Raw genomic sequence first — 16,014 nt, 5'->3', positions numbered from 1 at the left:
ACTGATATAGGGCTACCGGTAGGCCTACATATTAATCACTCTGCAATGGTCATGTACTTGTGTTCATGTTAGTATACAGCGATCCACTTAGAACTTGATACTGTTAACTGACCCCAGATGAAAGTCCAGAGGACGTAAAATCATATCATCAGCGGCATAGCCATATCAATATTGACACAAACTACCTCAAACTAGTACAACTGTTTTCCTGCGCGACGAGAAAAGGTGTTCAGCGTCGAATTATGACTTTATTGAGGGTGGGGCCGTGACCCGTGTTAGACAGACATGGTTAACATCGGGGGCAGGGTTCTCCTCCTCATCCTACATGGGATCGCTTTCTTCTGTACGGCTCCCGTTTTTACGTTGGACTTAGGTAAGGCTTTTCGACATTATTAATTACTTAATCATTTTTACCCATTAGTATAGTAAATTATTTTAGAACTCTGTTTCTTGCAATCGACCTAATAATACCACTCAGTTATATGATGGAGTGGTTCGCTGGACTACCAGAGTATGCTCCATTTGACGCTCAATTTGAACTAAAAAAAGCACGTGAAGGGAAATGCAAGAGCAATAATTATTGTATTACGTGATCCTTTTGCAAAATTTGCAGCTTAAAGGATACATCAAACGCTTGGTTTTTATCTCATAATACGTGGTAGGCCTGTTTGATGTGGCCTAACATATAAAAGTATATAAATGCTTCTCAGCTTTCTACGTGGGGCGTGCCTCGCTTGGCGCTCAGCACTGCGAGGTTAGAGCAAGGAAACAGGACTGGTGGGCGCAGTGTCAGTGTAACGGCGGGGTGTCAGATCTGGTGTCTTTGGCATGATACTTCAGTGGCGGCAACACTTCAACGGCATGGGTTCTCTCAGACAAAGGAAGACATAGTATATGTACACACACTTAATGACTCCTGGTCGTTATATGACTGAAAAATTGTTAAGTACGACGTTGAACCCCAAGCATTCATTCATTCATTCTTCTTGGGGCGTGGAAATGGCTTAAACTATTTTTTCTCAGGCCGGTTAACAAGTAGCCTGCTGTGGTGGCATCAACAGATAGCTCTTAAAACAATTTTGTTGGGAGCATAATCGGGTCCCGCATTTCAAGTATGTTCTCTGATGACGTTATTTACGAAATTCCCAAATCAGGTTATTATGAAATATAAAATATGCCTCAAAAAAGATTTTTTTTCCCAATTTTTGGCATACCGTTCTTCATTTTCTTTAAAACCATACACTTTGTTTTATTATTAGTACCTTTTCATGCATCCTTTGAGCTTTTGGCAATTCCGAGCGACTCCTGTGTACATAGCTATCCGTATACTATAAATTAAGAATATTCCTGAAGTGGATTGAATAGTTCAAGATACATGTACAGTGTACAATGGTACAATATTTAAAATGACAGATACATTAATGAAACCGAACAAAAAATATGTATTCAAGATGAAGATAATCTGTCAGATGAAAATCATCAGCCGATGGACCCTTCTCTACGGAGTTAGTGCCATTCGCAAGTTTTAACAATTTCTAACGATTTACCGTCGTTCAAGGTTTTCTAATGAAAGACTATTATTACCAACAAAGAATTTAAAGTATATGGAAAAGGGATTTAACGCAAACACAAAAATATTTAGGACAAAATTGACCTATTAACTCAGTTATAAACTTCGAAAAACAGTGAAACGCGGTGTAAACCATTTCTCCGCGGTACAAACGTTTTCTCCGTGGTGTAAACCTTTTATCGGCAGTTGAAATTAACGCAGAAGCAAAAACATTTTACACAAAGTAACAAACTCAACTAAAACCAGCAAAAATCCTTTTTTTTTCGCCGTGGAAACGTTTTGTCCAGAATGTAAGCATTTTCTCCGTGGTGAAAACGTTTTGCCTCTTAAAAGGTTTACACCACGGCTTATTAATAAACAGACACGATAGATGGTCAGTTACCTCATGTCGAGCAGCTCGTAAACAAATGTGTGTGAAAACCGCATTGACATACATCTTGACATGTATCATTGTCATTCTGGGTTTCTTCTATATAGATTATCCAGGTTATATATATTGACAAATTAAACTCTCATCTGCTAGATGTACATGATGAACAGCTGTGTAATAATTAGCACCATTTTCCCGACAGATAAACCCAATACAAAAGCTATTGTACATGCAAGTATATAATAAACCAATCAGAGTTCTGTTTAGTAAGTATTTATGCCAAAAATTTATATTACCTTCTCCATGTTCCTCTCATAACCCTTTTTGGTCAGATGCTAAAGCATTTCATTTTATTGAATTCCGAATAGGCCTACAAATCTAAATTCAATAGTTTGATGTATACTTCTGGAACACTTTTTGGTTGAAATACTGGTTTTCGTGCCACCTCCCTTATGTGATTTGATTTATTTATTTATTTGGCTTGTGTTTTACGCCATATTCAAGAATGTTTTCACTCATGCGACAGCAGCCAGCATTATGGTGGGAGGAAACCGGGCACAGCCCGGGAGAAACACACGACCATCCGCAGGTTTCTGGGAAACCTTCCCACGTACGGTCAGAGAGGAAGCCAGCACGAGCTGGACGAACTCATAGCGCCCACATTGGTGAAAGGCTCCTGGGTCATTACGCTCCGCTAAGCAAATGAGCCACCCTTCACGTGAGATCAGCGCTCTGTTTATACTTTTATGCATTGCTCATGAATTGTAAACTTCTTAGTTTACAACGTTGTTGTCTGTTTACAGATATACAAGAATTTTATTTATTTGATTGGTGTTTTCCGCCGCACTCAAATATTACACTTATTCTGCGACGGGCAGCATTATGGTGGTAGGAAGCAGAGCTAGAGAAGAAGAATTTTACATTTGCATATTGACAGTCTACAGCAGTTATTGATTTTTATAGATTTCAGTGCTCAAAATTTTTCAAGAATTAAATTTTTTAATTTAGTGTTAATAATGAAAACGAATAAACGCGTCTAGAAACAGAAATAACAGTGAAGTTCATTGGTGGTGAGGATTTTTTCCGGACAATATTTTCTTCACGTACCAAAACGCAGGTATACACATCAAACAAGATCCTACCAACTGTTTACAGAGTACCTGGACGCTCATTGCGGGCTGTCTGTGAAGGTAAGGGATGCAGTTCACCTCAAGCTCAAGTCAATGCTGACCTTCGCCCCAAACCTCGACTGCTCGGCCGTGCTTTACAACGAGCTCAACCGCAAGATGATGGTCCGGTTCCTCAAGATCAACATACGCAATTCAACAAACTGTCACACCGACAGGATGGAGCTGTTCAAGGACAGGCATAAGAACGGAAACCCACTGGTCGGTAAGGATTACCGAATAGAGAATATTATATGCATATATGTACATTTATGTACACCTGGGTTTTAAGGTTGTTGGAGAATTTTGTAACTTGTTTACAATCTTTTTATTCCACTTTTCTTTACGGTTACGACAAATCACATCGTCTGAACTTGCCATCATATCCTCTGTAGCGAGTATATGCAGTTAACCATTTGCTAAAGTGGATCTGTGGTGTGGTTTTTACATTATACATGTACATAACAAGCCTTCAGATTTGAATGAATGATCATGGCTTAACGCCACGTCCTTCAAATTTGAATGAATAATTATGGCTAAGCGCCACAGCCTTTAAATTTGAATGAATGAGCATGGCTTAACGCCATGTCCTTCAAATTTGAATGAATATTTATGGCTTAGCGCCACAACCTTTAAATTTGAATGAATGGTTATGGCTTAACGCCATGTCCTTCAAATTTGAATGAATAATAATGGCTTAACGCCACAGCCTTTAAATTTGAATGAATGATTATGGCTTAACGCCACAGCCTTCAAATTTGAATGGATAATTATGGCTTAGCGCCACATCCTTCAAATTAGAATGAATAATTATGGCTTAGCGCCACACCCTTCAGGTTTGAATGAATGAATATGGCTTGGTGCCACACCCTTCAGATTTGAATGAATGATTATGGCTTGGCGACACATCTTTCAAATTTGAATTTATGATTATGGCTCGGCGCTACATCCTTCAAATTTGAGGCAAGTGACCAATTGCAATCTACTGCATGCAATAAATATGTGCCTAATGAATTAGACATTTACCTAAACTCTTTGTGAGCGTTATATAACCTGTGGAATTCATCACATGACTAATTCCACTATATCAGAATAAATATTTAAGGTACCGGTAGGTCTAATTGATATGCACCTAAGCTGCTGAAATATTCACAATATTTCCATCCTTGCATTTTGCCTGTTAATTACATGAAGTATGAACATTTTTGGCGAACATTTTAGCAAAGTGGACCTCACAGAAGAGGTCACCGGGATGCACGGGTGGGGTGGGGGTGATGGGGGTGGTGGGTGGCGCTGTTATGTCCTCCCCACCAACTGTGCCAACTAGAGGATAATACACCTGTGTAATGCAGCAAACTTTAATAGAGTTCCATGTATACCCTGCTCCATATTGTCAGTGGTATGTGGACGCCGTGTCCCGGAGAAGACATTCATCACCAGCAGAAACGGCATGCTCACACGGTTCGTAAGTGGACAAGAGGCCGACTGTGAGGACTTCCACATACTCGTCACACCCTTCTATACAGGTACGTATATAACACACGCTGCTCCTTTGGGTACAATGTGCTTTGATGTTGTTAAAAGAAAACCGGTTTTTATTTTTTACTTTTTTTCGCATTTTCCTTTCAGTGGACGGGTTTTCGAGTCTGATTGAGACAATATACCTATGAAGAAATATGACGTTCCTTAGAGGTTCATTTCTTCTGCATAAAGTAAAATGGTCTCCTCAAATTCCTGCATTAATTGTTTCATCTACAGCGTGGGTATATACATGCACCCGTTAGGCAGCTCAGCCAAGGAGATCTCCGCCACATATGTACGGAATATGACCGTGCACTCTTGTCCATTGCAGGTTTGTGCGACGAGAGCTCATTTCAGTGTGACAACAAGCGATGTGTAGCGGACACCTTAGCATGTGATGGTTACAATAACTGTGGTGACAATTCCGACGAAACAGTCAACTGTGGTTTGAGCGCTGGCTTTTTCGCTGCAGTGGCTTTGGTATCTCTGGCCATCTTATGTATGCTGATCTTCGCTGCTTACGCCTTCGCCTTCAAGAAATGCGGTATTCATGGTTACCAGCGTATACTGTAGATAAACCAGCCTTTGTCCGGAGTCACATGTCAAGTGTTTGATTTTTAACAGTTGCAACATATTACATTGTAGAAGACATGCATATATTTGGTTATCAAACATTTATTAAGCCCGGAGATCGACCATTTTCAGTAAACTTTCAAAATTACCATTCCCATACCTTTTTCCAAATAATGTTGAGCTGAATGGTTTGGATGCAGTCTCACATGTACCAATGGGATTTAACAGAATGACTTGCTCTGGAAAAGTGCCATCAAAGTGCTTCATACCAAATCGAGGAAGAACTTCCAAGCCTTTAGTGTTTTGGATAGGGTTTCCCATACCTACTTGAAGTGGGAACGCCCAATTACACAGGACCATTTCGTTTTATGCACAAGCCAAAGATTCAAAAGTCGGCAAGACTGTAAAAATCCACAAAACGTAACGGACTGAGCATTTTCTTGCCTACGACGTTGACCATCGCATGTGAATTCATCAGTGTTCGCATTTTGAACTTGAAGAATGGAATGCTGACGTCACCAAAGAGTGACCCTACTTTGGGGGATAATAAGAGTACTGTAATACTAAACTGGACTCGACGAAAGCTGCGGTCAACCTTTTTTGTTCGGATGAGCAGAATTGTTACTCAGGTAACTTCCCTTCAATGTGTACATTGCAGCTACTCAGGTTTTTCAACTCAGGTTTCTTTCTCTCTTTTCCTCAAGATAGGAGGCTTCCCTTTGCATTGTTTTCACGCTACTTGCTTATTAAATGTGATGACAACAAAGCATTTTAGTAATTCTGTACCAGTCAGGTCTAAACTACATGTACTGAAGTCAGTGTGACAAACATTTCCTGCTTAAGCCATGATGTTATGGGGTGTGTAAGTCGCTGTTCTTTAAGAATTTAAGTGAACAGTGAGAATAAACTTAACGGAGGCAAACAGACAAGAAACTGGATTTTAATGGTTATATGTGACCTAATGCCTGCGATTGCACTGTCGTCGTCGATCTGGTGTTATATTCCCCCTGCACTGTCTTTATAGTAAAAAGAAGGCGTGGAGTTTCTGTTTCCATCGATGAAGGACATGCAATATGGAAATTTTCATGTGTTGTTAATCCTAATCCAGAGAATTCTTACCAGAAAATCTGGTAAGTTTAAGCAATAAAAATAATAAATTAAGCAATGCACATGTGATGTTCATGGTTTCTACTAAGCTTGTATTATATGCACTCAAACTGTGGATGAGACATATATATACCTGTACATCAAAGTATTCCTATTGTTGCACTGCTCACGTTGAAGCTTGATACATGTCAAATATAATTTTTCCTCCTACATTTTAAAAAATCCTAATCCTAACTTTGCTAACCCTTTTTTTTAGTAAAAATATTAATATACATATATGTATTTAACTACAAGTAACCTACTTCATGGGCCTTATTCATGTTTATTTCTCGTCTGAATATATACTTACCATGTATTGCGAAGAATTTACTTCTGCACTTCTACATCACTTTATTCTGTGAATGACTTGACGCAAATTAATTGCCCCGATCGAGATATTTAAATGTTAAGTATTATGTTTAGTCCTACTGTTATACAATGTATATTTATGTGATATATTATGATAGGTCTGTCTATTAGATGTTCTCCAAAGACTGTTGTATAACGGATAAATCTTATTTCATAGACATAAATACTCTGTGGAGAACAGTTAGGGATGTGATGGCCTTTTGAAGATACTGATTAAAGTTACCCCCTCCCCCACCCCACCTTTTTTACTCCCCATGTAAATTTTAATAAAAACGCACACTTTTTTTGGCACTGAATGAAAGCATTCTGACTTTTTATTCGTTTATTATACAGAATTTATCCAAAGTATTATCAATCACGATGTCCTAAGTTTTCTAAGTTTGTTACTTTTCTGCTGCATATTAAATATTTTATTACCACCAGCATTTCTTTATATTATTAGTTCGTGCTATATAGTTCGTTACTCAATAAACTGAATAACTTCACACTTGTTTAATGCATGTTTCACAATGAAAGCTGGTTTTGTACATGTATGCTTAGTTATGAAAAAAAAAAAATTGATATTTATGATGTTGCTGTTGGGAAATATATGACTTCAAATAGAAACTCAAGAAGTTCACACTGACAAAATTGTAGGAGTAAAGTCTATAATGAGTGAGACCTCCTATGGTTGCCGTAACAGAAACACAACGTCACCTCTGAAAATGGAAAACCTCTGTGTCATTAGTCAAGCGATGACTGCCATTGGTCAAGAAATGCTTGCCATTGGTCAAGGAATGATTACCAATGGTCAATGAATTATTACCACTGGTTACAGAATGATTGCTATTGGTCATAAAATGCTTGTCCACGATTTGGTAAGTTTTGTCATGGATTCATCTACTGTCGTACTCACTTCCTAACACATCCTTTTCAATGATCTGTCCAATGCAATTGTATCCGTGGAAAATTAGTTTTAAGGAGGAGGAAGGGGAAGGTATTGATCTAGAGGTCTTCATCTTGGTTATTTCCCAAGTGAGAACAGCATTATAAATATGTAAATTCATATGCATGCAAAATAGCATACAATACTTCCACCCCAAGGTTCAATTAAAAGTTGTCATGTTTTTAAAATTTAAACTGAGTTTACAAAAACGTTGAATCGACAACCAATCAATCTAGCCACTTTCATGTAAAATCCAACTTTTGTTCCACTTCGGTCAACACTCAAACGAAAGAGCCAATCAAATATTCATCCTGGAGAACTCCAATAATGCCATAAGACTTGCATAGTAGAAAACATTCATTTTATGTATTGTATGAGGATTACAAATAAACACACAAAAGCAGGTATTGCACAACTGTATCAGTATGTCCGTTTAAGTTTCCTCATCCATAAATGAAGAGGCAGAAGATGATTCCTCTGCTGAAGGCTTGGGTGAAACACATCAAAATCTACCGCCTGGATCATCTTCAAATACCGGTCACACATCACCTATTAACACAGATAGGGTACATGGGCAGATCTTTATGAAAATTCTTGGACACACAAGTAATATAAAGTATTTCACGCACAGATCATATGACCCTCTTGTCCTATTTTCAGGTCAAGTAATAAAAGGAAAGCAGAAAACATAGCTGCACAATACATAGTCCTTATTGGTTCTCAGAGCTTTATAACAGGAAAATTTGATCTTGTTGTGTGCAATATAATGATAAAGATGGCTACCAAACTTGCAAAGATACGTATCAAAATAAGGAGAAGCAATAAAAAGTGAGGACATCTTTGCAACATATTTTGTGAAATATCGCGAGAAATTCTTAATAAAATGAAAACAGTACAAATCAACAATAAATTCATAAATCATCATCAAACCTTAACATGTCAATATATTCACCATATTTCCTTCAAAAATTCATAAATAATCATTGAACTCGAAGGTCTCCAGTATTACAGTTTACTAAACATATATGTGTCAAATTTCAACTAAATATCTCAGACGGCTATCAGTGAAACTGTTAATTTCTTTGAAGAATTATCACTATTTCAAATAATCTATGTAAAACTGAGGGGGACATGGTACGTTCTGTCTGGTTTCCTCCCGCCATAATGCTGGCCGCCGTAGTGTAAGTGAAATATTCTTGAGTATAGCGTAAAACACCAATGAAATAAATAAATGAATAAATAAAACTGAGGGCAACGATGACAAATAAAAATCATTTTTTAAGATATGTATTCAATAAAATATGCAGAACACAATTAGAATCTGCCAAGTACAATTTTCTTGATTAGTCCGAATTCCCATCCAGGGTAAAAATGTGACTCAATATACATGTACTTACTGTATTGTAAAACACTGGCAAAGCTTCCCTCGGTACATCAGTCTTAAACGATCTAGCCTGCAATACAATATGTGAGTAAATGTATTACAATAATAAGGGATTAAATCAGCACATGGTGTCAACTGAAGGTATTTATTCCCATACTAATGACCATGAGAATTATTCTACATGAATTATTGCCGACAAACTATATGTATGGCTGTATTATTTATACAGCTTCATTCTGAAAAATTTCACTATTAAGCTAAAAGTACCCGAGTTTAAATACCGGATAGTCTTTTGGTGAAACCATGGCGAACTTTCTTTTGTTTTTTGTCAGCAAAGCAAGCTTGATGTACATCAAGATTGGTAGTGAATGGGAGAAAGTGCTTTTTAACAAAATTCATGTATTTTAAGGAACCCCCTATAAAAAAGTCATCCAACTGCTATTACTGTTGCCCGATGGCCAAGGCATTATGAGAGGATGGAAATTATAAAAATCCCCTATCTAACATGTCTAAGACTGGACTGAACCAGCCCCTCTTGTTTGTGACAATTCAAGGTCACCAGCATCTCAACTGCTTTAATAAAAAAAAAAAACCCACCTCTTTGTCCAGTTTTCAAATTTGAAAGTCTGGTGTACATATTTATAGATGATTTCTCTTATTAACAAACAACTGTTAACAAGACAAATATGTAAACACAATAAATCATCAAAAGTACATCATTCATACTTCATTTATTTGTAATAATCATTAAATATTGTTTGTCTGATACTTATTAATGAGATGTTACATTCCAAACCAACTGTAGAGCTATTACAGTGTCAATCTCATGTTTCATACTTTAATATTTTCTCTGTTACACTCACAGTTTCTAAATGACGATTAGCTATGCTGGCGATATCAAACACCACATCCCTCACAGGCTGATCTTTCAAACCTCGCACAAACGACTGCTGAGACACACAATGCTGTTGATGTACGGAAAAGAAAGTATTTTCATAGAAAATAATGCAAACATAAAAAAAAAGAAATAATTACAGAAAGTACCCATGCAAACTCAGGTTACAAAAAAGAAGAGATATAGTTACAATTATGATATCCACTGAAAGATATCTAAAAAAATACATGCATTAAAATTTGACAAATGTGAATTGAAACACTAGCTCCAATCTACAAGTTACATTTATAGTAAATGACCTAAAATTTGCTCCAAAAAGTTCATGCTTTATAAATAGAGGCAAACAGAATACTGTATCTTTGACTGCTGAAACTTACATTTTCCCTGTAAGATATCATACTACCTTCCAACAAAACATCAAAACACCCTTCTATTTGAATAACAGAACTCTCAGAATCAAGAAAAATGTACAACTTAGTCATCATATTTACAGACAAAGGAGATTAGAGATATGGATAAACACTACACAGAAAACACATGAAAACGCATGATGCCTGGAAAACCCCACTTTCATGTACGTTTTGAGATTGTGATTTCAGTAAGGCAAAGCTATATTAACTTACCTGTAGAAGAACATCTGTAGGTAGGTAGACCCTCTCTCTATTGGCATTAAAGGGTGTGGCTCTCAACAGTGTCACTATGCCATGGGCTTTACCTATATGGCTGGCTGCATGGTCTGCATGGATGCTCTTTACACCTGAAGTTTTTAAGAAAATTGACTATTTTTGGTACATCATACACACTTAAGAATTTTTAATTTAAGAAACTTCACATTAAATATTTGAAATAATCATTCTAATAGGAGACAGTCAGTTCTAATAGGAAACAAAATTATGTACAAAATATACACGTATGTGTTAATAGAAGTATTTTTAACAAGAAACCTTTGATTATAATTTTATAATCTGCTAAGTTTTAAAACAATAATCTCAGGAATATTTCACTCATAATACAGTGGTAAGGTTCATAGGTGGATTAAACCAGACATAGCACAGAGAGTACAACGTATGTAACAAACTTCCTCCATTAAAGACATAGAGTCAAAACTAGTGTGGAGCCCACAGTGATCAGAGGATGAGTGACTTTAACTGAATTAAAAGCCATGAAAGGTCCTAACACTGAGTGTTTAGTGAAGAGTGCTGCTAAGTAGATAAGAGATATTTTCAGTTCATAATACGTTAAGGTTTACTGGTATTCGATGTAACTATGAAGTGAACAGCGCTACAGAGTTTGCGTTTCAGAGGAGGTGTTATAGAAGTGATTTAACATCAGATACAATGATGTTACTTTTTCTAAAACATGGCCAGTATATAGGGTGTCAATTTCAGACTGACAGATTGGGTCACAGAAATCATTTTTTTGTTGTTCCTTCCACAATGGTGGATTGAATTACTGCACACTTTAGGAAGTCAATACAACATTTATTGCTGACATCTAACCATAAATGTCACAAAACCCCTAAACATTGTCCTACCAAGTGACTGCATGATGACACACACTGCATATTCTGAAATGTACTCTCTGGCAGCTTGGTAGACACACATACAGTTTACTTAAAATTCTCAGAATTCCTTTTTTTCTCCGTCCTTTATAAATCAGACAAGCCTCTATAAAGCATACACTGTGCATATACCTGCTGCCTGAAGAAGGAGATACAGGACTGATGAGACAGTATTTTCGCAGTAAGCCTCCATGTGTTCCTTGTTTCTGAATGGTGCATCTGATAGATTCTCTGTCTTCACAAACCATACAGGAATATTTACAGGAAAGCTTTCATTTCCAATCGAATACAGATCCAGATGTGAACAATTGCAATAAAAGAATGACAAACATACTCAAAGACCAAAACACCACACAGCATAATTGAGAATTCAGCTATTTAACCACATTAAAAGCTTAATTTTACAAATAAATCTGAAACTATAAATTAATCATACTACACTTATAATATAAACATGCCTGTATAACGTTTAAGATTCAGTGCACCATTAATATAAGTTTTTTGCTCTCTGTCCATAAAAAGCAAACAAACAAACAAATACTGGTACAAATTTATTCATGATTTTTTTATAAACATCATATACCAGTAATCAAAAATTATTTACAAATAATATAATAAGACTCATACAGATACACGTTATTATGGAGAGTCATATACTTGATATACATGTATAACGATATAATGTTATAAACCATATATCCTCAGCAAGAATAGGACAACAACAGCTACATTCATGAACTTCAAAAATGTCGTTAATGTTGTTTTCTAAGCTTTCAAATTAAGTCTGCTTCAATCTTCATAACGTATATGCATTGTAACTGCATGTTCCAGTTGTTGCATGTTTACATGAATTAAGCCTCGATCAGGTTCACTCGATTGCAACAACCTGGTTACATACATGTACACACATGCAGTTCAACCATTATCTTTTTCAGCTCAGTGTGTTATATTGTTTTGATTTGATAGTTGTTTAAAAGTCATACTCAAGAAGAAGCTGTCAGTTTTATGGGTGGAAAATACCAGTGTTCCTGCATGGTGCAATAAAACCACCAACATTTGGCAAGTGACTGTAAGTTTCCCACTAGACCATAAGGGTGGTTTTCAACAAATATTAGACTACGCAAACAGCATTATCGGTATCCTGAACCACTTACTGTAACACCATGCACCACAAGCAGTGAGAGATCGGGAATCCACTGGAACAAATTTACTATCCAAGCTAAATAAGTGAAGATAATTATACTCACTCTGCTCTCAATCAGACGAGTTATCCACTGTTTGGAAAGCTTGTGATCTTCAACAGCCTGATGGAAATTCAAGATGACACAAAAATTAAAATGAAAGTCTCAAGTAAAGCCAGAACTGAAACAACTTGCTATATCACAGGTGGTAGGGAAATAGTTTCTATAAGTATACATGTAGTTCAATCTTTCAGCGTACCTCAAACACAATGCCTCCGTGGCTTAGTTGGTAATCGCGCTAACACAGTGTAATGACCCAAGAGTCTCTCACCAGTGTGGTCACTGTGAGTTCAAGTCTAGCTCAGCTGGCTTCTTTTCTGGCCCCTACATGGGAAGGTCTGCCAGCAATCTGCGGATGGTTGTGGGCTTTAACCGGGCTCTGCCCGGTTTTCTCCCACCATAATGCTGGTCGCCTTCGCATAAGCGAAATATTCTTGTATCAAATAAATAAATAAACAATCAAAACAATTCCTCCTAAAACATCTCATTATTTCTATTTCTAAAGAGTACACAAATGGTGAGGAGAGTTGAGGCTGGAGCTACTACATATACATGTGCATGTACGTAAGCCGAGATGGAATGTCTAGGTCAAGCTAATGTCAGCACTTATCTCCTATATTTCTCACTTATTCAGAGGAAGTTCATGTTTTATTTATTTCTTTCAAATACAAACTTTGGAGATGCATAAATGCAAAGAAGTTCCTGTAATTTAACAGAAGTGGCTGTAGTGTTCAGTGCTTCTGATATTAAATAATTAAAATTGTGTTTAATAATTGAAGAGATGTTACACACATGTCAAAGATATTTGTTTACCTTAGCCATTTCTATACACACAGGAGTTTGCCTTGGTGTTCCCTGAAAAAAGATTAAAAAAGACAATAGAGGATAAATACACATATATTTATTTGATTGCCGCTAATAATGCTGTACTCAAAAACATTTTAACCTATGTGATGGCAATCAGAAGTGCATGCAGTACAGTCATGACAGGGCAGTGATCAACTACCAGACAAACCTCATGACTTCAAGAAAGCCAAAGCAGTGAGAGAGCTTGCTAGATTTAGTCACATACCTTAACTCATCAAAGGTCTGATGAGCAGCAAGCAAGCCAACCAACCAGAACTTGAACTATTCAGCTGTTAAGGCTAATGGTCCCCCATTTACACATGTATTTTAAGCCTGAGTCAACTTGACAGAACTCTGACAATTATTTAGAAAACATTACCTGGTAAATAGAATCAATAGCTTCTTTCCAGAACTGCATTCTCATGACACCAATGTTTTTATCTGTTATAACATCTCGTACCTTAAACAATAAACATCGTTTAATAGTAAAACATGTATATAATACATGCATTATTTAAAGACTCCCTTTCAGTTCTACTTCCATGTTAAAATCTGATTAAAAATAATCCAACATAATTTGTTTATTTGCTTGTGTTTAACATACACTGTAACGTTTATCTTTAGTTTGGTCATATTAGAATGGTGTCCCTTTGAACAGCATGCTGGCATTAGTTTTACCATGCAGACATGGCAGAAGGCACCACACATGACACCCCACACAGGAATGACAAATGTCCTGTGCCAAGCTTAAAGGAAGAAAGCTAAAATGTGAAGTAAGGTTCATCATACAGACAATTTAAAACTATAAGAGTGTTTAAGAGTGCTGAAAGGCATTCAGATATTTGAAAACTATGGTGGGCTTTATGAGCCATCCCGACAGTATCTAACTTTGATGGCACATCAACTTTTTTATTCCTATTCCAGAAGGGACAAATTTCTGGGGATCTTTTATTGGTAATCTTTTAATCAAGGGTAAAATGATTTAATCCAACATGATCTGATCTATCTAGTAGTCTCATAATCCTGCAAAATACACCCCACCTCAGCCAGATTTCACAAGAAGAAGACACATATATGCACTTACCTGAGCTATTTCTACATTCAGTGACCTAATTGCAAAAGCTGCTGACCTGTATGTCTTTGGGTAAAGAAGAGTCGCAAGAAAATTTTCATAGTCATATTTTCTGAAAAAACAAAATACATTCAAATTTACAGCTTCAATAAAATCAATATGACTTACATGTCTTTGTAAAGTTTTAATAGAATCCACGATTTTCAAAGCACAGCAGGACCTGTAAAAAGTTATCATGACACACTATGTGTATAACTGAATGAAAGTCACTATATGGTTTATCATTGTAAATATCCACCTTTGTGGATAACTTGGACAGTTTTGAAGAACACAGTGAACATGAAAACTTGAATAGTAGATAAACTATCGGTCCAAACAGTCTGCGAACATTTTCGTCTCATTCTGCGTGCAAAATAAACTTCCCCTGTGTCATGTGACATTACTGGAGACTGCAGGGTTATGCCGGCTTTCGTTCCCCTGAGATGGAGACCCTGGCAGTGAAAAGACATGGATTTACATTGACTGGAAACTACAAAATGATTAAGACACAGAAATGCTGCGACTGGTTTGAATATAGCATGTCAATGCTTGTTTTAACGCATTTCCAAAGTTTTCTGTCAACAAGTAAGATTTTCTTCTTCCAATACCTGTGATTTCATCCGAGGAGTGGTTGAAGCTGAGCTGCTCATTATGTTAGTACATTGTTACATCAGCTGTCAGCTTCACTCGTGGAGCTAATATACGTCATGTCTTTCTGTGATAATCTATGCTAACAATTGACGAAGTAATGCACTTCTTCTTATGCTGATAGACAGAGTCATCTGATTCTACTTCCATCAGCATGTCTGTTTACCAAGGTACATTCCTGTACATGCATCCAGTAAAGTACTGTCATCGTCCCAGTCCAAGATGAATCACTGCGTGTACTCGTACCTATCTATGCTTACCTCACTAACTCTGCACAATATGCAGAGGTGCTTTGAACAGTCTGCTTCGAGCTGTGAACGCTTCTACACTGTTGTCCACGTAGTAAACACTCTCGCAATTTCCTGTGGACATTTTTCCGACTGCAGTTTGTATCACACGCTCTGACAGATAAAGTCACACAGTGTGTGTTAGAAAAGTTTGCTAACGCACTGCGTACACTTGACGCCATTTTCTTTTACTTGGAAACCCTTGTACACTTTCTTAACACTCAAATACATCACACAGGAACATACCTAAGCGGCTAAAAACACACTTAAAACAGAGAGACTTTCTTTAAGCCAATGGATTTAGCATAAGCTCCTTCAAATCCAAAACTACAACGAAGACAACCAGTTCATGTTGCCGAGTTGTAGCAGACGTCCGGAAGTACATCTTCTGCGTTCGAAGG

General features: G+C 37.0%; 2 protein-coding genes across 3 annotated transcripts; one reads left to right on the top strand and one right to left on the bottom strand.

The window, feature by feature from the left end:
- Positions 1-285: 285 nt before the first annotated feature.
- On the top strand, positions 286-5,982 carry LOC135475666 (membrane frizzled-related protein-like). Its single transcript, XM_064755597.1, has 4 exons — positions 286-373; positions 3,096-3,332; positions 4,504-4,632; positions 4,959-5,982. The coding sequence occupies exons 1-4, from the start codon at positions 286-288 to the stop codon at positions 5,198-5,200; spliced, it is 696 nt and encodes a 231-aa protein (XP_064611667.1). The 3' UTR covers positions 5,201-5,982.
- Positions 5,983-6,852: 870 nt separating this feature from the next.
- LOC135474848 (NADH dehydrogenase (ubiquinone) complex I, assembly factor 6-like) lies at positions 6,853-15,993 on the bottom strand. Of its 2 annotated transcripts, XM_064754465.1 has the most exons (11): positions 15,587-15,993; positions 14,652-14,751; positions 13,947-14,027; positions 13,535-13,576; positions 12,728-12,784; positions 11,613-11,715; positions 10,543-10,676; positions 9,888-9,989; positions 9,038-9,094; positions 8,025-8,189; positions 6,853-7,430 (listed from the first exon to the last, which is right to left on the bottom strand). In XM_064754465.1, exons 1-10 carry the CDS (start codon positions 15,793-15,795, stop codon positions 8,061-8,063), a joined length of 1,014 nt encoding a protein of 337 aa, XP_064610535.1. In that variant the 5' UTR covers positions 15,796-15,993; the 3' UTR covers positions 6,853-7,430; positions 8,025-8,060. The 2 variants fall into 2 exon arrangements, with proteins under 2 accessions (XP_064610535.1, XP_064610533.1); XM_064754463.1 differs by lacking the exon at positions 6,853-7,430 and having other exon boundaries at positions 7,881-8,189.
- Between the last annotated feature and the right edge of the window lie 21 nt (positions 15,994-16,014).

Source organism: Liolophura sinensis, chromosome 9 (assembly GCF_032854445.1).
Source record: "Liolophura sinensis isolate JHLJ2023 chromosome 9, CUHK_Ljap_v2, whole genome shotgun sequence".
NCBI classification, from domain to species: domain Eukaryota; kingdom Metazoa; phylum Mollusca; class Polyplacophora; order Chitonida; family Chitonidae; genus Liolophura; species Liolophura sinensis.
This window is presented reverse-complemented; position numbering and strand designations above follow the sequence as displayed.

Bases quoted from the DNA above. Each gene is read 5' to 3' on its own strand.
- LOC135474848 (XM_064754465.1), bottom strand. From the start codon at position 15,795: ATGGCGTCAAGTGTACGCAGTGCGTTAGCAAACTTTTCTAACACACAC. The intron at 12,785-13,534 runs GTAAACAAATAT...AATTTCCATCAG, and splicing joins TGTGTATAGAAATGGCTAAG to GCTGTTGAAGATCACAAGCT. The intron at 9,990-10,542 runs GTAAGTTAATAT...GTACATCAACAG, and splicing joins CTACAGATGTTCTTCTACAG to CATTGTGTGTCTCAGCAGTC.
- LOC135475666 (XM_064755597.1), top strand. From the start codon at position 286: ATGGTTAACATCGGGGGCAGGGTTCTCCTCCTCATCCTACATGGGATC. The intron at 3,333-4,503 runs GTAAGGATTACC...CCATATTGTCAG, and splicing joins GAACGGAAACCCACTGGTCG to TGGTATGTGGACGCCGTGTC. The intron at 4,633-4,958 runs GTACGTATATAA...TGTCCATTGCAG, and splicing joins CGTCACACCCTTCTATACAG to GTTTGTGCGACGAGAGCTCA.